We start from the raw sequence: 16,596 nt of genomic DNA, 5'->3' as shown, positions 1-16,596 counted from the left end.
TTTTGCTCTGTCTCTATTGTGAATCCTTCTTGCACTATCCCCCTTTGAGGTTATATCATCATTTCTTAGCTTTGCAATTTTCAAAATACAAATTAAAATCTTACTGAAGTGCCATTCATAGCACCTCAGATAGAAGCAACTCCCTAGTAATTGCTATATTGTTGGCTTTCAGTGGCAGGCAGAAAAATTATATGCATTTTTACACTGAAAGGTTCACTTTATTCACAGAGTAAGAAAATTTGATCTTGCTAAAATGCATGGCCAAACTGCCAGCCTTTGTTTAAAAGGCACAAGTCTGAAACCATTTTTATCCTCCAAGGATTCAGTGTGAAAGAACATACAGCTCGCTGTCTTACATACCAACCTGCCCGTGCCACACAAGTACTTGAGATTCCCCAAAGAACACCTTGAATCCTGATTTGTCATTCCTTGCGTTCAGGAAGTTGAGAAGTAAAAATCGCACTGCCAGATCACCAATGGAAATGCACATATCAAGAGAACTGTGGAGGCCAGGTGGTAGGGGCACAGTAAAGGGGTAACAGAGAAGAAATATGCTATATCTTCAGAAAGTGGGTGAGAGTCTCCTTAGTTTCTCCTCACCCTTATATGAAACCTGATAGAGCTTCTACAGCCAAACACCTCCGACCACTAGCACAAAGCATCTCATTTCTCATCTTTTTAGGGATGATTCAGTTCCCATTACAGTCCACAGAAGGGCTCCCATCAACTCTAACGGGCACTGGATTATACTCTGATGCACATGCGCTCACAAGCTTTCACAGCACAATACTAGATGCATAACCACCACACCAGGTGGCTGGCAATCATCTAGGTCTCCAACACTTCACAAGAAGGTTTACAGCAACAACATTTTTACTATATCTTTTATTACATCAATGGCTTGAAAAATTTTATTTGATGTCAGCAAACATTGGAAATCATAGAAAAATGAGTTATGTAGAATTTCACAAATGAATTTAACCCTCACTATAATTCTTCTTACAGTAAGATGATAATTCAAAAACAAAATGTTACTTTTCAGTGGCTAAGCAATTTCATAATGCTATGAACATTCATCACAGTAAGTGTGCTGAATAATAGAAAACAGGCAAAAAAGACATTAAAATATTACTTACAACAGCATTATTACAACATACTTTCTTTAAAATCCCAACGAGTATTTTATCACTTCAAAAGCTATACAGCATTTCCATTATATTTGCAAACTTAACCTTATACATCTTTTAAAATCTTGAAAAACCTCTTTTAAGCAATCTATAAGCAGTTAACAAAATTGATAAAATCTACATAATGGAATACTATACACTCCAGTATAAATTTAATTTTAGGAGAATATGAATGTAAACACTCATTATTATACAACATGCATAGACTATACTGACCTTCCATCTTCTGAACTGTAACTTTCACTGCAATTGTGCTTTACTATCAACAGAAAAAGCTGCATTAATCCAGGGAGTGGCAGAAAAAAGTTATTTGTTTTAGGGCATTGCACAAGATCACTAGATTTTGGACTTGCTAAAGACAAGCTGGAGCTAAGAAAATGCAATTTCTCTTTTAAAAAAAAAAAGTATGATAAGCTGCTCATTTTAAATGTGGACTGTTTCATCTCATACAGGTATTTTTTTTAAATGTGTGTGTCACAAAAGCAACCTCTCTCAAAACACTTTTGCAGTACACTGATTTTAAAGATTTTTCAAAGTCCTTACATTGAACAAATCCAGTGATCAAGTTAGTGTAATGCACTGTTTGGCTCATATTTGGTGTGCAAGAATACCAGAGATTTAGGAAAATAAGACAACGAAAAAGGGCACAGTTTAAATTTAAAGTGACAATGAGCATATTTTAATAAGAAATGTTTCAGAATGGTTTGTACAAGAATAATATTTGTCAGGAAATCACTTTAAGAGAAAGAGTTTCACTCTTCTTAGCTATAAAAAATGCTTTTTAGCCAACAAATTAAGGGGTCTTCCTGGTTGCAAACTTGTAAAAATACATTAAGAATCGGTTATCTCCATTGGTATTATATTAAATATAACAAGACACAGCCACTTTGGCTGCATAACAGCTATGGCTACTGTGGTCTTAAGCATCTGATTGTACGTTGTTGCTATAATATTAAGCACAACTGAGGCATGTACTTTTCCCTTGGTTATAAGATTATATTACAAAAATCATCACTGTGTTTCAGACCAGTTAAAACACGAATATTCAAGTAACAAGGTGTTTTAATGGATAAGCGAAAGACTTAGCTAGCACTTTACACAACTACATAAAAATTAAATAGAACAAAGGTAATTTGTTTATGCATATGCAATACACTTTTATATCTTTAAGATTTCTACAACTAAAAGTTAAACTATCATTTGTTTTACTGATACCATATTTTGCACAATAACTTATACTTAGGAGAAATAATTTCCCATTTTCCACAAAATATATATAATTATGACATTCACATTGATAGTTTAAGAAAACAAAATTTAAGTGACTCGTATGTTATGCATTAAATCTTTGTGGACCCGTCCAATCAGAATGCAACCAGTAGATGTATCTAAAGCTTGATCCATTAAGAGAGAAAAAGGGTCTTCACGTAAGCAAGACCCAACCATTTACTTTCCAAAGCCAAAAGGATTTCTTGCATTTAAAAACAATCATTAAGAGAATGTAAAGGAACCAACAGAGTTAAAAATACAGTGCTATTATATTGTACGGATAAGACTACAATAAGACAGCAGTCAACTGAAAAGGAATTAAGACAACTTTTTTCTTCCCAGCATCATACAAATTGTACAGACTGTTTTCCCTTGGGGATGAAGCCAAAACAGAACTTTTCTGACTGTAGGTTTACCACATTTGGGTAAAGAGATGTGGGAGGATGAAAGGGTCAGACCACTCAAACAGAAGATATTAAGGCAGGTCTGCAATACACACACTGGTTAGGGCTGTGATTTTTTAATGGCATTTGTATGCTGGCAAAAGTCCTAGCGTTAGTGCAGTCCTGCCAGCATGAAGGTGCTGTTACTGGCTGAGCTGCTCTTGTTGTTAGAGGAACTGATTTAAGCCACCTCTGCAGAGAGGATGTTTCTACTGAAACAAGCCACATATCCACTGAGGTAATGCCCGCAATGGCCCTGCTGATACACCTGTGTTAGTCTAGATTAGGCCTGACCCTCCACACCCCGTCACTGCAAAGCTGCTAGCTGCATTTATGAGCTTTTTTCCAACCTGGGCAGGACAGGGACCTCCCCCGACTTGCTGCCTATGTGTTTAGAGCAAAGCCTGCAGCTTCTCCAAAAGCACAGAGGGTTTGCATGCGCCCCAGAGGTTGTGCTGCCACAAAGATGACGTTGCTCAATGGATGCAGAGGAAGGGGAGCAAAGCAAGGAAGGGGAGATACTTTTCCCTACTGACCTCAGTCTCTGAGAGCTGCCTCAGTAGCGCTGCTCGGAGAAGACTGCAGAGACACTCCAACATGCACAATTTCTGGGCTCACCTTTGCAGTGCTTGACTAGGCTCATGTGCTTCTTCAACTCTGCCTCCCTCCCTCTGCCAAGAGCATAAGCAGTCACGTTCTTCCAAGCAGCCTCCATGGGAGGCACTGACACAAGATGTTGGTGACAGCAAGTGTTGCAAGCTTCTCTCCCATTTCCAGAGTTGGGACTGCAGCTCATGCAGACACCCTCTGGCTAGCCTGAAACTAGCTGCCTGGGTAGTGACAGCAGCACCTGTATGTGGCAGCACAACACACAGTATGGGCAAGTTGCTGGTGCATTTATACAGGATTCTGGGGCAGATCTGTAGCCTGGGCCAAGCTCTGTACTGCCCTGCCAACACTTACTGGTACTCAGATGAGGTAAATTAGCTAGCCCCCGTGCATTTTCCATGAGCTGCAGTCACGCCTTTGCACTGTAGTCCAGATATGTCCTTTGGCCTTTATTACATGAGAAACGTGCCTTGGTTTAAATTAAACAGGTTTCTAAGACCAAATTAAGCCAGAACTAAAAGGCTGTGGAGTTGCTGTTGCGGTGGTTTACTTCAAGCTTGCTCCCGACTAACGGAAGCAAAACCAAAATACTTCTCTCAAGGCAAATATAGTGCCCATACAGCTCTTTGTACCAGTTTGACTATGGGTATGGGCACATGAGCAGGTTCCCAGGAGGTCGGCAAGGATGTGATATTAAAAGTGCACCAGCTGGTCTGCATTAGCTGCCCATGTGCATGCTCCCCCACATCACCTAATGAATACAAGGTAGTTTGCTCCTCAGTGGAAAGAGGACTAGCTACTTTGCATTTACCTGGGACAGGAACAAGCCCACAGGTAGATACCATGGGACAGTGGTCATATGGCAAGTCCACAAACCTAACCTGTGGAAACTTGGTCACATGCCCATATCCTGGATCACCTTAAAAAAAAAAAAAAAAAAAAAAAAAAAATCAATCCTGTGAACTGGTGCCACTTTCTTGTTCAGACAAAGTCTCACATAAGAGGGAGGAGTAGACCGTGACACCCTCTGGACCAAGACAAGTCAAAACTTCTCCAGTTCATTGTTCCAGCTTCTCTATAGTCACTTATGACATCTTGCTCAACTGGAGGGAGAAGGATGAGCAGATGATCTAGTCAGACTCCATACCCATCAAAACAAGGATTTCCCTGAAGCACAGGTTGTGGGACAACTAAAGTAGCAGTTGAACGCACCTGTGAAAGAGCTGAGGCCCAGGAGGCAGTGGGCATGCCCATCAGAGCTGTGCAACAGGACAAGCACAGCTTAAAGCCCAGTGATGAAGGTTCAGCTATATGTCCTGAGTGTCTGTACTGGGAAAAGCCATTTTTGTACACAGAGAGTGTGGTAAGAGTCAAGCCTAAGATGGGCAGCAAGAAGGCACAAGCACAGCCCTACCAGGTGCTGCTATTAAAAAGGAACTGATGACACATACTGGGTAAGTGAGTCCTAACCATGAAATCTTGGTGGACAATTACTTAAAAAAAACCCAAAAAGCTGGAATTATTTTTTTTAAAAGATAAACCAGGAAAGCAGCCTCAAAGATTCTGGCCTACCACACCACTATGTCCTGGATGAATGCAAACCATAGCTAACAGAAGACTCATATCCGCCTCTGAAGCTGTGAAGGAAAAGGTTACATGCTATCTCCTTCCACTTCTCCAATCAGTATTAAGCTAACCATTCTACAATGCTTTGTGACTAGTGTTATTGCCCCACCTTGCCCTGGGTATTGCTACATCTTTTTTTGTTGCCCCTGTGCAAGGGCTGAACAGTAAAACACTCTGCTCAGAGCATGAGGCTGTTTCTTTCTCTTCTCCCCAGTATTGGTTTATTCCCTGAGACAGAGCTTCAGAGAACAGCTCCCATTCAACCCATGTGTTGGCTCCCCACCAGGCCCACAAGCATGGCTCTTAGGAGCAGATTACTAGCAGATTCTGAATCTGTGCGTCCTGAAGATTTGCATATTTTGGTTCAGAAAGTGAAAGTGAGGTGTGCTTTAGAAGGACTGAAATCAGCTTCCAATGAGAGTCACTGCAAAGTCAACTGTATTTTCTGTACTTTTTTTTGTTTTGTTTTGGATTAACCGCATTGTTACTTTAGCTGGAAAAGAGGCAAGACTGAAAGAAAGGAGAACAACAGAAGCTAGTAAGATGGTCCTGCTTCTCCCCTTCATTGCAGCACTCCACAACTGAAATCTAGAGCTCAGGACTCCATATTGTACTCCAATCCTCGTATACCCTCCTGCCAAGAAAAGTGGACTTGGTGTCTTTGCTTAGTACAGTGCCTCAAAGAAGAACAAGACATTGGAACAGAAAGTGATCTTATGGTAGCCAGATGTAAAAAGGCACATATTCCTGAGAGGAGCAGCACCAGAGAAAGTTGTTTTGACTTAATCCCATGGGGAAAAAAAAAAAAAATCAGGAAAAATAAAAGTTGTGTAGCAGTCTTGTAAATTTACAATGCAAATGCTGAATGCCATGGGTTATACATTGTATCAAACTGTTTCAGGTTATGTATTCCCTTTTACACTAAATAAAAGCCATTAAAATATACAGGAATAAATGCTTAACCCCTTAATGAGCCTTCTATGAAGGAAGAGTACACTTACACAGCAGAAAGTACTGTACAAACCAGCAGCATAATGAGTTACTATGTCCAATCTCAGACAGGCCCAACCTCTGAAATAACCTTCCCCAACCACTTTGCATTGCTCAAATCAGTTGCTAACATGCCCTGTAATTTCAGGGTGAATAGGATGCCACTGGGAGGTGCACATGACTCTTCTCTATAGAAGGCTCACTAATAATAGTGTCATCATAAGAATAATGATTACATTACACAGAAAGCGGAGATCACAAGGCCATGCAGCAATATGTACTTATACCCTATGGAGAAGATCAAGTATTATAAAGAACTCCTACAGCGTAGAGTTACTGTGGGGTGCTAAGAGGAGCTTCTTGCTCTGTGGGCTGGTCAAAATTTACAGACAGGTGGTACTGATTCTAGGAGTCCCCGTGCATAAGCAGGACGTCGATGAAATGGAGGGCTACCTGGGAGCTTTGAAACAAAGTGGAGGCAGTATGGAAAAATGCAGGAAAAATTAAGGCAAATGTAGCACAGGACTGGAAGCGTTTGCCTTTTTTTTTCTTTTTTCTTTTTTTGGTAATAGCTGCTTGTCCACAGATATGATGCAGATGGCTGTCTGAGGTTTGCTAATACCTGATATCCTGGATAACACAGTAGTCAACACAAATTGTTCTAGGCCACCACAGCTTCTCATGAAGCAGATGCATATCTGACATCAAGCACCGAAGTAGCCTGGAGAGAAAGAGAAAGGGATTTCAACTTAAAGGTCCATGCGCGCACACGGCACATATCTAGAACACTGACAGCAAAACAAGCAAGCAGCCAGGCGACCCTAGCATACAGTAAGGAGTCAGCAGCTTCCCAGTTCTGAGACTTAATGGGATTTGTCAGCAGACTGTAAACACATAAAGCACTAAGCTTGGCATCACGATGGCCTCAGCATCAGTGACTAACCCAAAAACATGAGGGCAGCTGTTCTCCATGAAAACATGATCCCAGGGAAAGCCCTGGAAGTCAGAGCACTGCAAGACCTATAAGGAAGGGATAATAGGTGGGAAACAGGAATCTACTAGGCAAGTACGCAGAACAGACAGACAGGCATGACTGAAGGGATGTGGGCAACGGTAGATGGGGTCCAAACAAGGCCAATTAAACCTTCTTTTGGGCACTACAGGCTGGGCCTGGAGGCCAGGGCCACGGGGCATAATTATGAAGGGAGGGACAAAGCCCATGCTTGAAAGCATGACAACTGACCCCTCTGAGGTTAACCCACAAAAGCTATACAAGAAAGACAGTAAAATGCTCCAGGTCTTTTTCAGACTGAAGTCAGGCACAGGATTCAATTGCCTTTGAAGGCAGGAAACACCACTGACTCGATGTTTTGTGAAGCAACATTTCTGGCTAATGTTTGGGGAGTTTATGGCCCATAAGTTTCATTGTGCAACACCCTTGGGTCCCTTCCCCTTCTACTGAGGCATGCTGTGAAAAGCAGTTTTCTAAACCCTCTCCAGAAGGTCAGCACTTCCTCCCCTCCAGTCTGACACAGGCAGGCTAGGTTGGCAAGCAAGTAGCAAGGTCAGGTACCAAAAAGCAGGAAGAAAATGGAGTCCAAAGCCAGTGTGTGGTTTCCTGCTGCCCCCATCACTTCCTTTTTACTTCAGAAAAAGGGATACAATAAGTATCCCAAACTAACTTGCATTGGGCTTGTGGCCAGTTATGGAGTGCCAGCACAGGAATGTGCTTTCCATGTTGAACCAAGCAGAAGGGTCTCATTTTTTAAAATAAGCCCTTTGGGGCCCAATGTACCGCTTGAACAGTATGTCAACACCTGTCCCCCAGAAATGGCTTCATTAAGCACTACAACCCACCTGCCCTTATGAAAGCAGCCAGCAAGACATGCATCTACTGGTCAGTTGTTTCCGTTCCCCCACCTCCTCTCATGCACTTGTCCCACCATGTTATCCCCACTGCTGACAGGGTTGGCTACATGGCAAGTCCTTTTGGTCAATGAGCTACACAGAACCTAGCACAAGCTAAGCTGCTCCTGGTCTTACTGTACCTCGTACTCAGAAACCAGTCCTTTCTTGGGAGTCATTCGCCTCAGTGGCTGCCTCCCACCTTCCTCTCCTGGCTTCAAATGAGTTCTGTGACAACTCCCTTAGTCCCCTTCCTGACTGTCACACCTTCAATCTCCCATGACATGTTCAATTCTTCCTCTCTCAGCTCCAACCTCTCTCCACACATCCCCTTCCAATTCCTCCTCACTAGCTGGGGAGTGGAAAGTGGCAGGCAACACCATGCTGATCCACTCAACCCTCTTAAAAGTAAGCAGGAAGCCACTGTTTAACACAGTCAGTCATTCTCCCTGCCACCTCACACCACCCTGCTTCTGGGTTTCAAATGGTCATCACCATCACTAGCTCTGAGCTGCCATTTCATGTCCCCCGTTAGCAAGCGACAGCCAGGAGCTCCGGGTAAGCTCATGTTCCATTTCCTGCTGCATCTAACTCATTTCCAGTCTCCAGTGAGACAATGGAATTTTGTCTTTTAAAGTTAGCTAAGAAAGGGCGAGAGGAGGAAAGGTGCTTTAAGCCCAGATGACTCCCTGAGGGCTCAGGAAAAAAAGGATTCAACAGTCAGCACCTCAGCCTCAATCCAGTATGGAAATGCCACTGCCATTCAAAAGGTAAACTGTAGACACATTGCATCTGACACAGAGCTGGAGCAAAGGAACAACAGCTGTATGGGGAAGGGAGTTAAGTTACCCAGAAGAATGGTCTTCAAACTCTGGATATTTGCATTTTTGGACATCAATTAATTCATTCAAAAGGCAGCTCTAAATGCCAGAAGGGTAACTAAGACTGAAATAACAGCAAAGCAGTATTTGCTAGGGGGCTGAAGTGAGCATTTGGTACGGCAAAGAAAAGTCACTCGAGCACAGTAAGAGCAGCAGCAACAAATAGGATATGCAAGGACAACAGGCAGAGAGATCTGCATACAGGGAGGGCTTGAGTTCACCAGGAACCATCATGGCCATTAGTTACATGCACATCCTAGGACAGGATTCAATTATTTATGCCAAGTTCTCTGGTAAGACCTAGCCAAGGGACACTGTAAAGTCCAGAAAGATGCGTGTCAACTCTAGCTATGACTTTCCTAGTTCAAAACTGAGTTTATATATAATCATCCAAATGACTGGTTTTATTGCATTCATGTATAACAAAATAGAAGAGGCTGGTTGAATGCTGTGAAAAACAGCCACCGCTATTTAGGAATTAGTTTATACATCTGAACTTTGCCTTCAAGCTGGAAAATGTGAGCTGCTTTCAAAGTCAAAGATTTACCTCATCTTCCTCTTCTGACATTTTAGTGGAGTTGTCAGGGGATTTTACAGGCTTCTGGTTATTGGTTCCATTTGTCTCGTCTTTGCCATGCTCTGCTTCCCACTCCTGTAGAACTTCATCTATGTTGAAACGACGCCGGTAATTTACAAAAAAGTTTTTCACTTGCACCACAGATTTGTTTCCAATCACATCAGAGATTGCCTGAAAGTCTCGGCCATATTTCCTAATTGCTGAAAACAATAAAAGGAGGATTGCATAAGGCACACAATGACAACAGTATGGACCCGAGCCCAAGGTGAGAACCCAAAAGTGAACTTCCAAGCAAGCTAAGGGTCTCTCTCTGATAATACACCAGGAACAAAGGCACAAAGTTGGGAGTGGGAAAGACTGTTGAGAGCAGGTTAAGAGAAAAAGCAGGGAGTGAAGGCAGAAACAGGACAGAGTTGTACACAGATGAGTTGCATAGGCTCAGAAGCTAGGAAGCATCAAACCCCTGCAATGCTCTGTAAGTTACATATACAAGGAGTTTGGCAGCGACAGCTGCAGAGCAACATCATGTAAACGCTGGTGAATGACTTCTGTTTGCCCAAATGCACATTGCAAGCTTTATGTCACAGAGGAACAGATTTTTTTCAGTCATTCTGCCTTTGGCAACAAGATATAAATCAACACCAACAGTCTTCAATAGCCACTGAAGGAGAATCCACCCCCCCATGAAACACCATAAGGGCTTTAACTGTTCACCCGCTGATGTACGAACGGACATCTAGTTTCATACCTTGCACAGCAAGAAGCTGCTCGTCGGTGGTCCAACGTGCATTAAATTTCTGAACGACCTAGATGTCATAAAAAATTAAGTGATTCATTTACCTGAGCAATGGACTTTCACTCACATCTGAGCTGGCAGTCTTGTACAAATGCAATAAGGAACTAATTGCTAGACCCAAACAATACCTTCCTTTCAGTCAAAAACACTGTACTACAGTAAGCAATGTGTCAGTGTATTGGTGCTGTGTTGCTCCTAGGTAACTGTTATGCTATGGAGTGCCATTTTGACTACACAGTACAGAAAGCATTCCCGCAGAAAGTGCTGTGGATAAGCAGCTATTGCTGCAAACAAGTAATCAGCTATACTCCTTTTAGCAGTATGGGAAATCCATTCAGTTAACTGTAAAAAGGAACCAAATTCTACTGTTGAACAAGAACGAGGCTTGGTCCAGTGGCCTGTACACACAATGGACAGCCAGGAACTCTTTTGTCCTACTCAGTGGTTCTGACTATCAGCTCCCTCCACTGGCCCTGTCAAGTTACTTATGACCGAATTACCACAGATGCCAAGAACCAAAAATTCTATGGTCCTATGAATTTTGAGGGAGACCAACAGAAGCTCTGAGCACCCAGACAGTTAGGCCATTAACGTCTTTGCTCAGTCTCCCACAATGGGCTAACTGCCCTTTCAGAAGAGCGTTATGACAGCACCATGAAAGGAATACATGACAGGTGCAAAGCACCATCAGCAGTTTAAGTGCTGACATTGGGAACAAATTTACTACCCACCCAATAAAATGAAGGGTACAATCATCAATTCTATCCACCCTTCTTTCAAAAGCCAAACAAACATCCTATGGGTTCCTAGGTTAACTAACAGCAGGGAGAGCTCTAAAATTCAAATATGGAGTAAAACTGGTTATTAGGAAATAGACACACAAATGTACACACATGGCTGTATGTGGAACCGACATCCAAGCCTACCTCTGGAAGCCTGTATTGATCTATTCCACCTTCAAGTTTCTCTTTGAGGGCACTATTTGTCTGCTTGATATTCTGAATCTGGGGGAGAAAAAGAAATTACTCTCCTTAATGAAGATAAAAATGGTTTCAACCCACCCTGTTCCAGCAGCTGCTGCAAATACTGTACAGGCTCAGAACTGCACCTATCCCCGCATTCTCTATCTTCCTGAAGATTTATCACTTGTATCATTAACAAAGACAAACACCGGGGAAGGTTCCTATACCTAAAGAGACTATTTTATTTTGACTCTGTGCATTCTGGAAAAGCAACAGACCAAATCCCATGTTTCTCCAAACAAAAACAGGGCCCTGTTCTCAGTAAGTGATGACTCAAACCTGAAGACTACAGTTCTCATGAAAGTCCTGAGAAGCTGACAGAGGTTCAGCCCAAAGCAGAACTTCTATCAAGTTTAGAGAAGGGGACCACACGCTCAAATTGCAAATGCAGGCAAAAGGACTAAACCTGGGAAGTGACTCACTTGGTTCCGACAGGGAAAGAAGAATGTCAAGAGACATTTGCAGCTGGGTAGTTTAAGGCCAATCCTAGGCATGCAAGGGAAGCTTAAACAATACATGTCTGTATATCAACTTAAAAAATACAGCAGAATATCAACTTAAAAAATGAGCTTAACACACCACAAAAGATTGAGAGAATTATCCTGGCTCATGTCCGCAAGGGACAGCAGGGGAGATTATGCTTAGGGGCAACCAACATGGGTTCATTAGAAGCAGGTCCCGTCAGACCACCCTGGTGGCCTTCTATGACCAGGTCACAAAATCCTTGGACGCGGTGTCGCGGTAGACATAGTCTTTCTGGACTTTAGGAAGGCCTTTGAAACAGTCTCTCACCCCATTCTCATTAAAAAACTAGAGACTGTGGCATCGATACCTACAGAGTCAGATGGGTCACTAATTGGCTGGAGGGCCGCACCCAGAGAGTGGTGGTGTACAGGTCTTATTTGACCTGGAGGGATGTGGGCAGTGAGGTCCCCCAGGGCTCGGTCCTCGGGCCCGCACTGTTCAACATTTTCATCAGTGACTTGGACGAGGGGGTAAAAAGCACCCGGTTCAAATTCACAGATGACACTAAGATGTGGGGAGAAGAAGTGGGCACACGAGAAGGGAGGAATAGGCTGCAATTGGACCTGGACAAGTTACAGGGGTGGGCGGATGAGAACTGGATGGGTTTCAACACTGACAAGTGCAGGTTACTGCACCCGGGGAGGAAGAACCAGCACCATACCTACAGGCTGGGGAACTCCCTTTTCATCAGTGCAGAGGCAGAAAAGGATCTTGGAGTCATCACTGATGCCAAGATGAACAAGGGTTGGCAGTGTGGGGATGCAGTCAGGAAGGCCAACTGCACCTTGTCATGCATCCACAGATGCATCTCAAGCAGGTCCAGGGAGGTGATCCTCCCCCTCTATGTGGCACCGGTCAGGCTGCAGTTGGAGTACTGCGTCTAGTTCTAGGCACCGCACTTCAGGAGGGATGTGGACACCATGGAGAGGGTCCAGAGGAGGGCCACTCGCATGATCAGGAGGCAGCAGGGCAGGCCCTAGGAGGACAGGCTACGGGACCTAAACCTGTTCAGCCTCCCAAGGGAAGGCGGGGGGGGGGGGGGCAGCGGCAGAGGGGGAAATCTAGTGGCCATTTACAAACTAGTCAGGGAGGACTAGCAGACATTGGGGAAGTCCCTGTTCCCCCGAGCACTACCAGGAGTGACAAGAAATAACCGTCACAAGCTGGCAGAGGGTAGATTCAGGCTAGATATCAGGAGGTGTTACTTCACTGTCAGGGTGGCTAGGATCTGGAACCAACTTCCAAGAGAAGTGGTGCTGGATCCTACCCTGGGGGTCTTCAAAAGGAGGCTGGATGAACACCTTGCCGGGGTCATTTGACCCCAGTACTCTTTCCTGTCATGGCAGGGGAGTCGGACTTGATGATCTGCTCAGGTCCCTTCTGACCCTACCTACTATGAAACCCCACCCACCCAATCTCCCTGTCCCAAGAAGCCAAGCCAGGAAATGGGCAAAATACAGCCCATGGGGCTGAGCCCTGCCTGTGCCCACCTGGGGCAACCTGCGCTGCATTCCCACCTGCACCTGCTGGCCCCAGGCAGCGCACACAGCTTCCCAGCCATGTTACTGCTGCTGCAGCTGCCTTGGTACTGCTCAGCTCCTCCTGCTCCTGCAGTGCTGCCCCAGGGTGCAAGGCGCCAGGTCCAGGCCATCTTCCACTCACTCTGCCCACCCAACCTAATGAGCAGTCACCTGCAGGTGGCCAAAGGGGTGGAAGGAGGCCAAGAGCTGGAGCTCTGTCCTTTGAGGCAGGAGCCAATGGGCTGCAGCTTTCCTTGGGCCTGGAGCAATGCAGCAGGAAGAGGAGGAGAAGGATCCACTGGAGGTGGCAGGAGCTGAGCAGTTCCCAGGCAGCTGCACTGGGAGCAGCCCTGCCAGAAAAGCTGGGGCCAGGGCCAGTGTGCACAGGCTGCCCCAGGCAGACCTTACCCCCATCCAGCATGCTGTGGGGGCAGCTGCAGGCTGGATGGGGGAAGGGCAGAATGCATCTGCACCTGCACTGCCAGGGTTAGTTCTGTTGCATTTGGCTCCTGCCTCCACCCCTTGCCTTACCCTGGGCCGGCTCCCAGGACCTAGCCCTCCCTACGTACACTCCCCCCCGCCACAGTATGAACAAGTAAGATTTTGTTGAGCCATTATGCAATTACCTCTGTATACACTACTTAAAAACCAATCAGGACAAAAAATATTTTTTAAAGTAAAATGTTGCAGTAGATGCCTGATTTTTAGCATACAATTTTTTTCTACCCATAATTTGTTAAAATTATATCTTCTAAAAGATTGTGTGTCCAGCCCTTGACAGCTCACCAAAACTCATTAAGTGGCCCTCCAGCCAAAATAATTGCCAACCCCTGAGCTAAGCTCTGTGCTGATGGGACAAAGCTTTAGGAATTGACACAACAGCTAATTAATAGCTACTGCGTGAGTGGTAGTGATGGTGGGAGAAGGAAAGCATGATGCTATCCTTTTGTGGTCTGACTGGCTAGCACAGAGATAACATGGGAAAATAAAAAGTCAGTCTGTAAAACAGGAATTGTATGGGAAAGGCATGGGAAGGGGAAGAATGCTATTCAAAGTAAAGGTGGAGTTTTCTGTTCTGCTTTGCTTTTGTTTTTTTTAAAAAAAAAGATTACAAGGCAGAGTAGGAGCTAATGAATGTTGTCATGAGAATCAGCAGCTACTTGCTATAACCTCTCTTGCTGTTCTGTAACCATAAGAGCAGATAATGCTGTGTAGTTATTCACACACCAAGGGTGGCAGCAGATTACTGTATTTACCTGAATCAAAGATGACTTCAAATTTAAGATGACCCCTTAATAATAAGACTCCCTAATTATACATTTGTTGTAATTTTCCATGCATAGAATCTAATTATTGGAGAGTTATCTTAAATTTGCCCCAATTGCAGATGTGGGGAGAGCGGAGAAGCACTCTGACCCCCACTGTTTAATCCCCCTGCTTAATCCCCCTGCCTGCTCCCCCATCCTATGCTGCCACTTACTGCAATGTGGCAGTTCTGGCTTTGGCTCCGGCTCCAGCCCTGGGCTTGAAGCAGTGTTTTGGATCCTAGCCCTGGGCCTGGCCAGCCCTGCAGCAGTTCCCCTGCCACTGTAGTCTCCCCCATGCTCTGCACAGCCCAAGGGATCTTCCTCATGCTCCCCCCTCTTCCGCAACATGCAATCTCCTCCATGCTGCTCATCCCCTCATCTACCGCATAAAAGCCACTGAGCCCCAGCCATGCAGTGATACCAGCAGTGACAGCTTCAGCCCCAACTGGTGCCAAAACACGGCCCAGACCAATACTCAAATCCAAAACAAGGCTTCCTCCCTCACCACACCTCCTTAGGAGGGAGACAAGACTGCACGAAATCATGTCATCTTGGATTTGAGTAAATATGGTAATTAAAGTCACACCATGATATGGACTATCACAGTTGAGCATCAAATCCCCGAGAACAAATGCAAGTAGCGACTGACAGCAGCCCCTTTTAGGTTATAATTTTAAATAAATACAGCCCTGAGTTGTAACCAGATTAATCTGTACCTGCCGCTTTATAGAGACTAATTCCATATCCAGTTGTCTAAGTACAGTAGTAGCCGCAGTTGCATTGGCAGAGACTGCCTCCACGTCCTCTTGAGAAAGAAACATTCCTTTGGGAGGTTTCCTCTTGGCTCTGTTTTTAGCCTGTGTACTGTGCTTCTCCTTCTTCACCTGAGGGAGGGTCTCAGCTGGTGGCACCTGGGAGGTAGGAGACATTTTGTGCATAAGTGGTATACTGACAGAACACACAGCAGGCTCCTGGTGAAGTTGCCAAAAGGTGCCTTAGTCACCAAAGAGTCCAAGTCAGTAGCATTTAAGACCCTGTTTTCAAAAGAGACTTAAACCCATAGTCATTTAAGTGCTTTCAAATTTTTCCTCTGCTCTCAATTTTTCTGCGGTGAGCACAAAGAGAGCCGCAGAACAATAGATACTAAGTTCATGCGTTCTGATGAGGGCAGCAAGTACACAGGGCACTGCATACATATCGTTCTTTCCAGACACACAAGAATACAGGTTTCTTTCATAATCTCTTCCCTTTTCTGGCACAGATGCCTCACTTACAATCAGTTGAATGTTTTTGGCCGTTTGTAGAAAAACAAAATAAAACACTCCCCCCCTTCAGAACCAAGGCCCAATATGTCAATTTAACTCAGTACCAGAAAAAAAAAAGGAAATTCAACTTGTTGGGGTTGGACAAACACAACAGAAAGGCTTATGGAGGCTTTGATTCTCTCTGTAACTGGGGATGGGGAGAAGAGAGCCAGCCAGCCAGCTTTAAAGCTAAAAGACAACTGAAGTGGCTGCAAAATAATTCTTAAGTCGTTTTAAGGCCTTTTGAACTAGTTTCATTTTCATGTAGAGAGCTGATGAACAGATGTTTCATTAGAACAACACGGTTTTGCCCATGTAGTCAACTCAGACTAGAAAGAATCTGTGGGGAAGGAGTAAAACACACACCACCTCATTTTTCTACAAAGAATTGCCTATGCTGTTTATTACATGCAAAGCTACCTTACAACCCCTCTCAGCAGACTACAACCAAATCCCTTTAAACTTGCCACCACTGTGGCCAAAAAGAGGTTAAATCTTGACTTTCAACAAGAACCCTGTATGCAGGATCAATTTATTGTATAGTGATCTGTAAACTGCTAAGAACATAAAACCAAAAGAATGAGAAGACTGATAAGAGAGGCTCCAACACTGGAAATTCCTGAATTTCCTCATTT

The 16,596-nt window shown here is 44.3% G+C and overlaps 1 protein-coding gene across 1 annotated transcript in view; it reads right to left on the bottom strand.

Annotated features, from left to right (window-relative positions):
- Window positions 1-875: 875 nt before the first annotated feature.
- The window catches only part of RCOR1 (REST corepressor 1), a 108,048-nt gene continuing 92,327 nt past the window's right edge, over window positions 876-16,596 (bottom strand). Inside the window, exons 8-12 of the mRNA XM_090034065.1 lie at window positions 15,374-15,568; window positions 11,210-11,287; window positions 10,236-10,293; window positions 9,458-9,687; window positions 876-6,845 (exon numbers count right to left, since the gene is read on the bottom strand). Of these exons, the coding sequence (XP_089890191.1) occupies window positions 6,804-6,845; window positions 9,458-9,687; window positions 10,236-10,293; window positions 11,210-11,287; window positions 15,374-15,568 (603 nt within the window). The 3' untranslated portion in view covers window positions 876-6,803. The remainder of the gene's footprint in view (window positions 6,846-9,457; window positions 9,688-10,235; window positions 10,294-11,209; window positions 11,288-15,373; window positions 15,569-16,596) is intronic.

Source organism: Crocodylus siamensis, chromosome 2, assembly GCF_052110815.1.
Source record: "Crocodylus siamensis isolate JL-2025a chromosome 2, ASM5211081v1, whole genome shotgun sequence".
Lineage (NCBI taxonomy): Eukaryota > Metazoa > Chordata > Crocodylia > Crocodylidae > Crocodylus > Crocodylus siamensis.
Note: the sequence above shows the minus strand (reverse complement) of the source record. Positions and strands in the feature narration are given on the sequence as shown.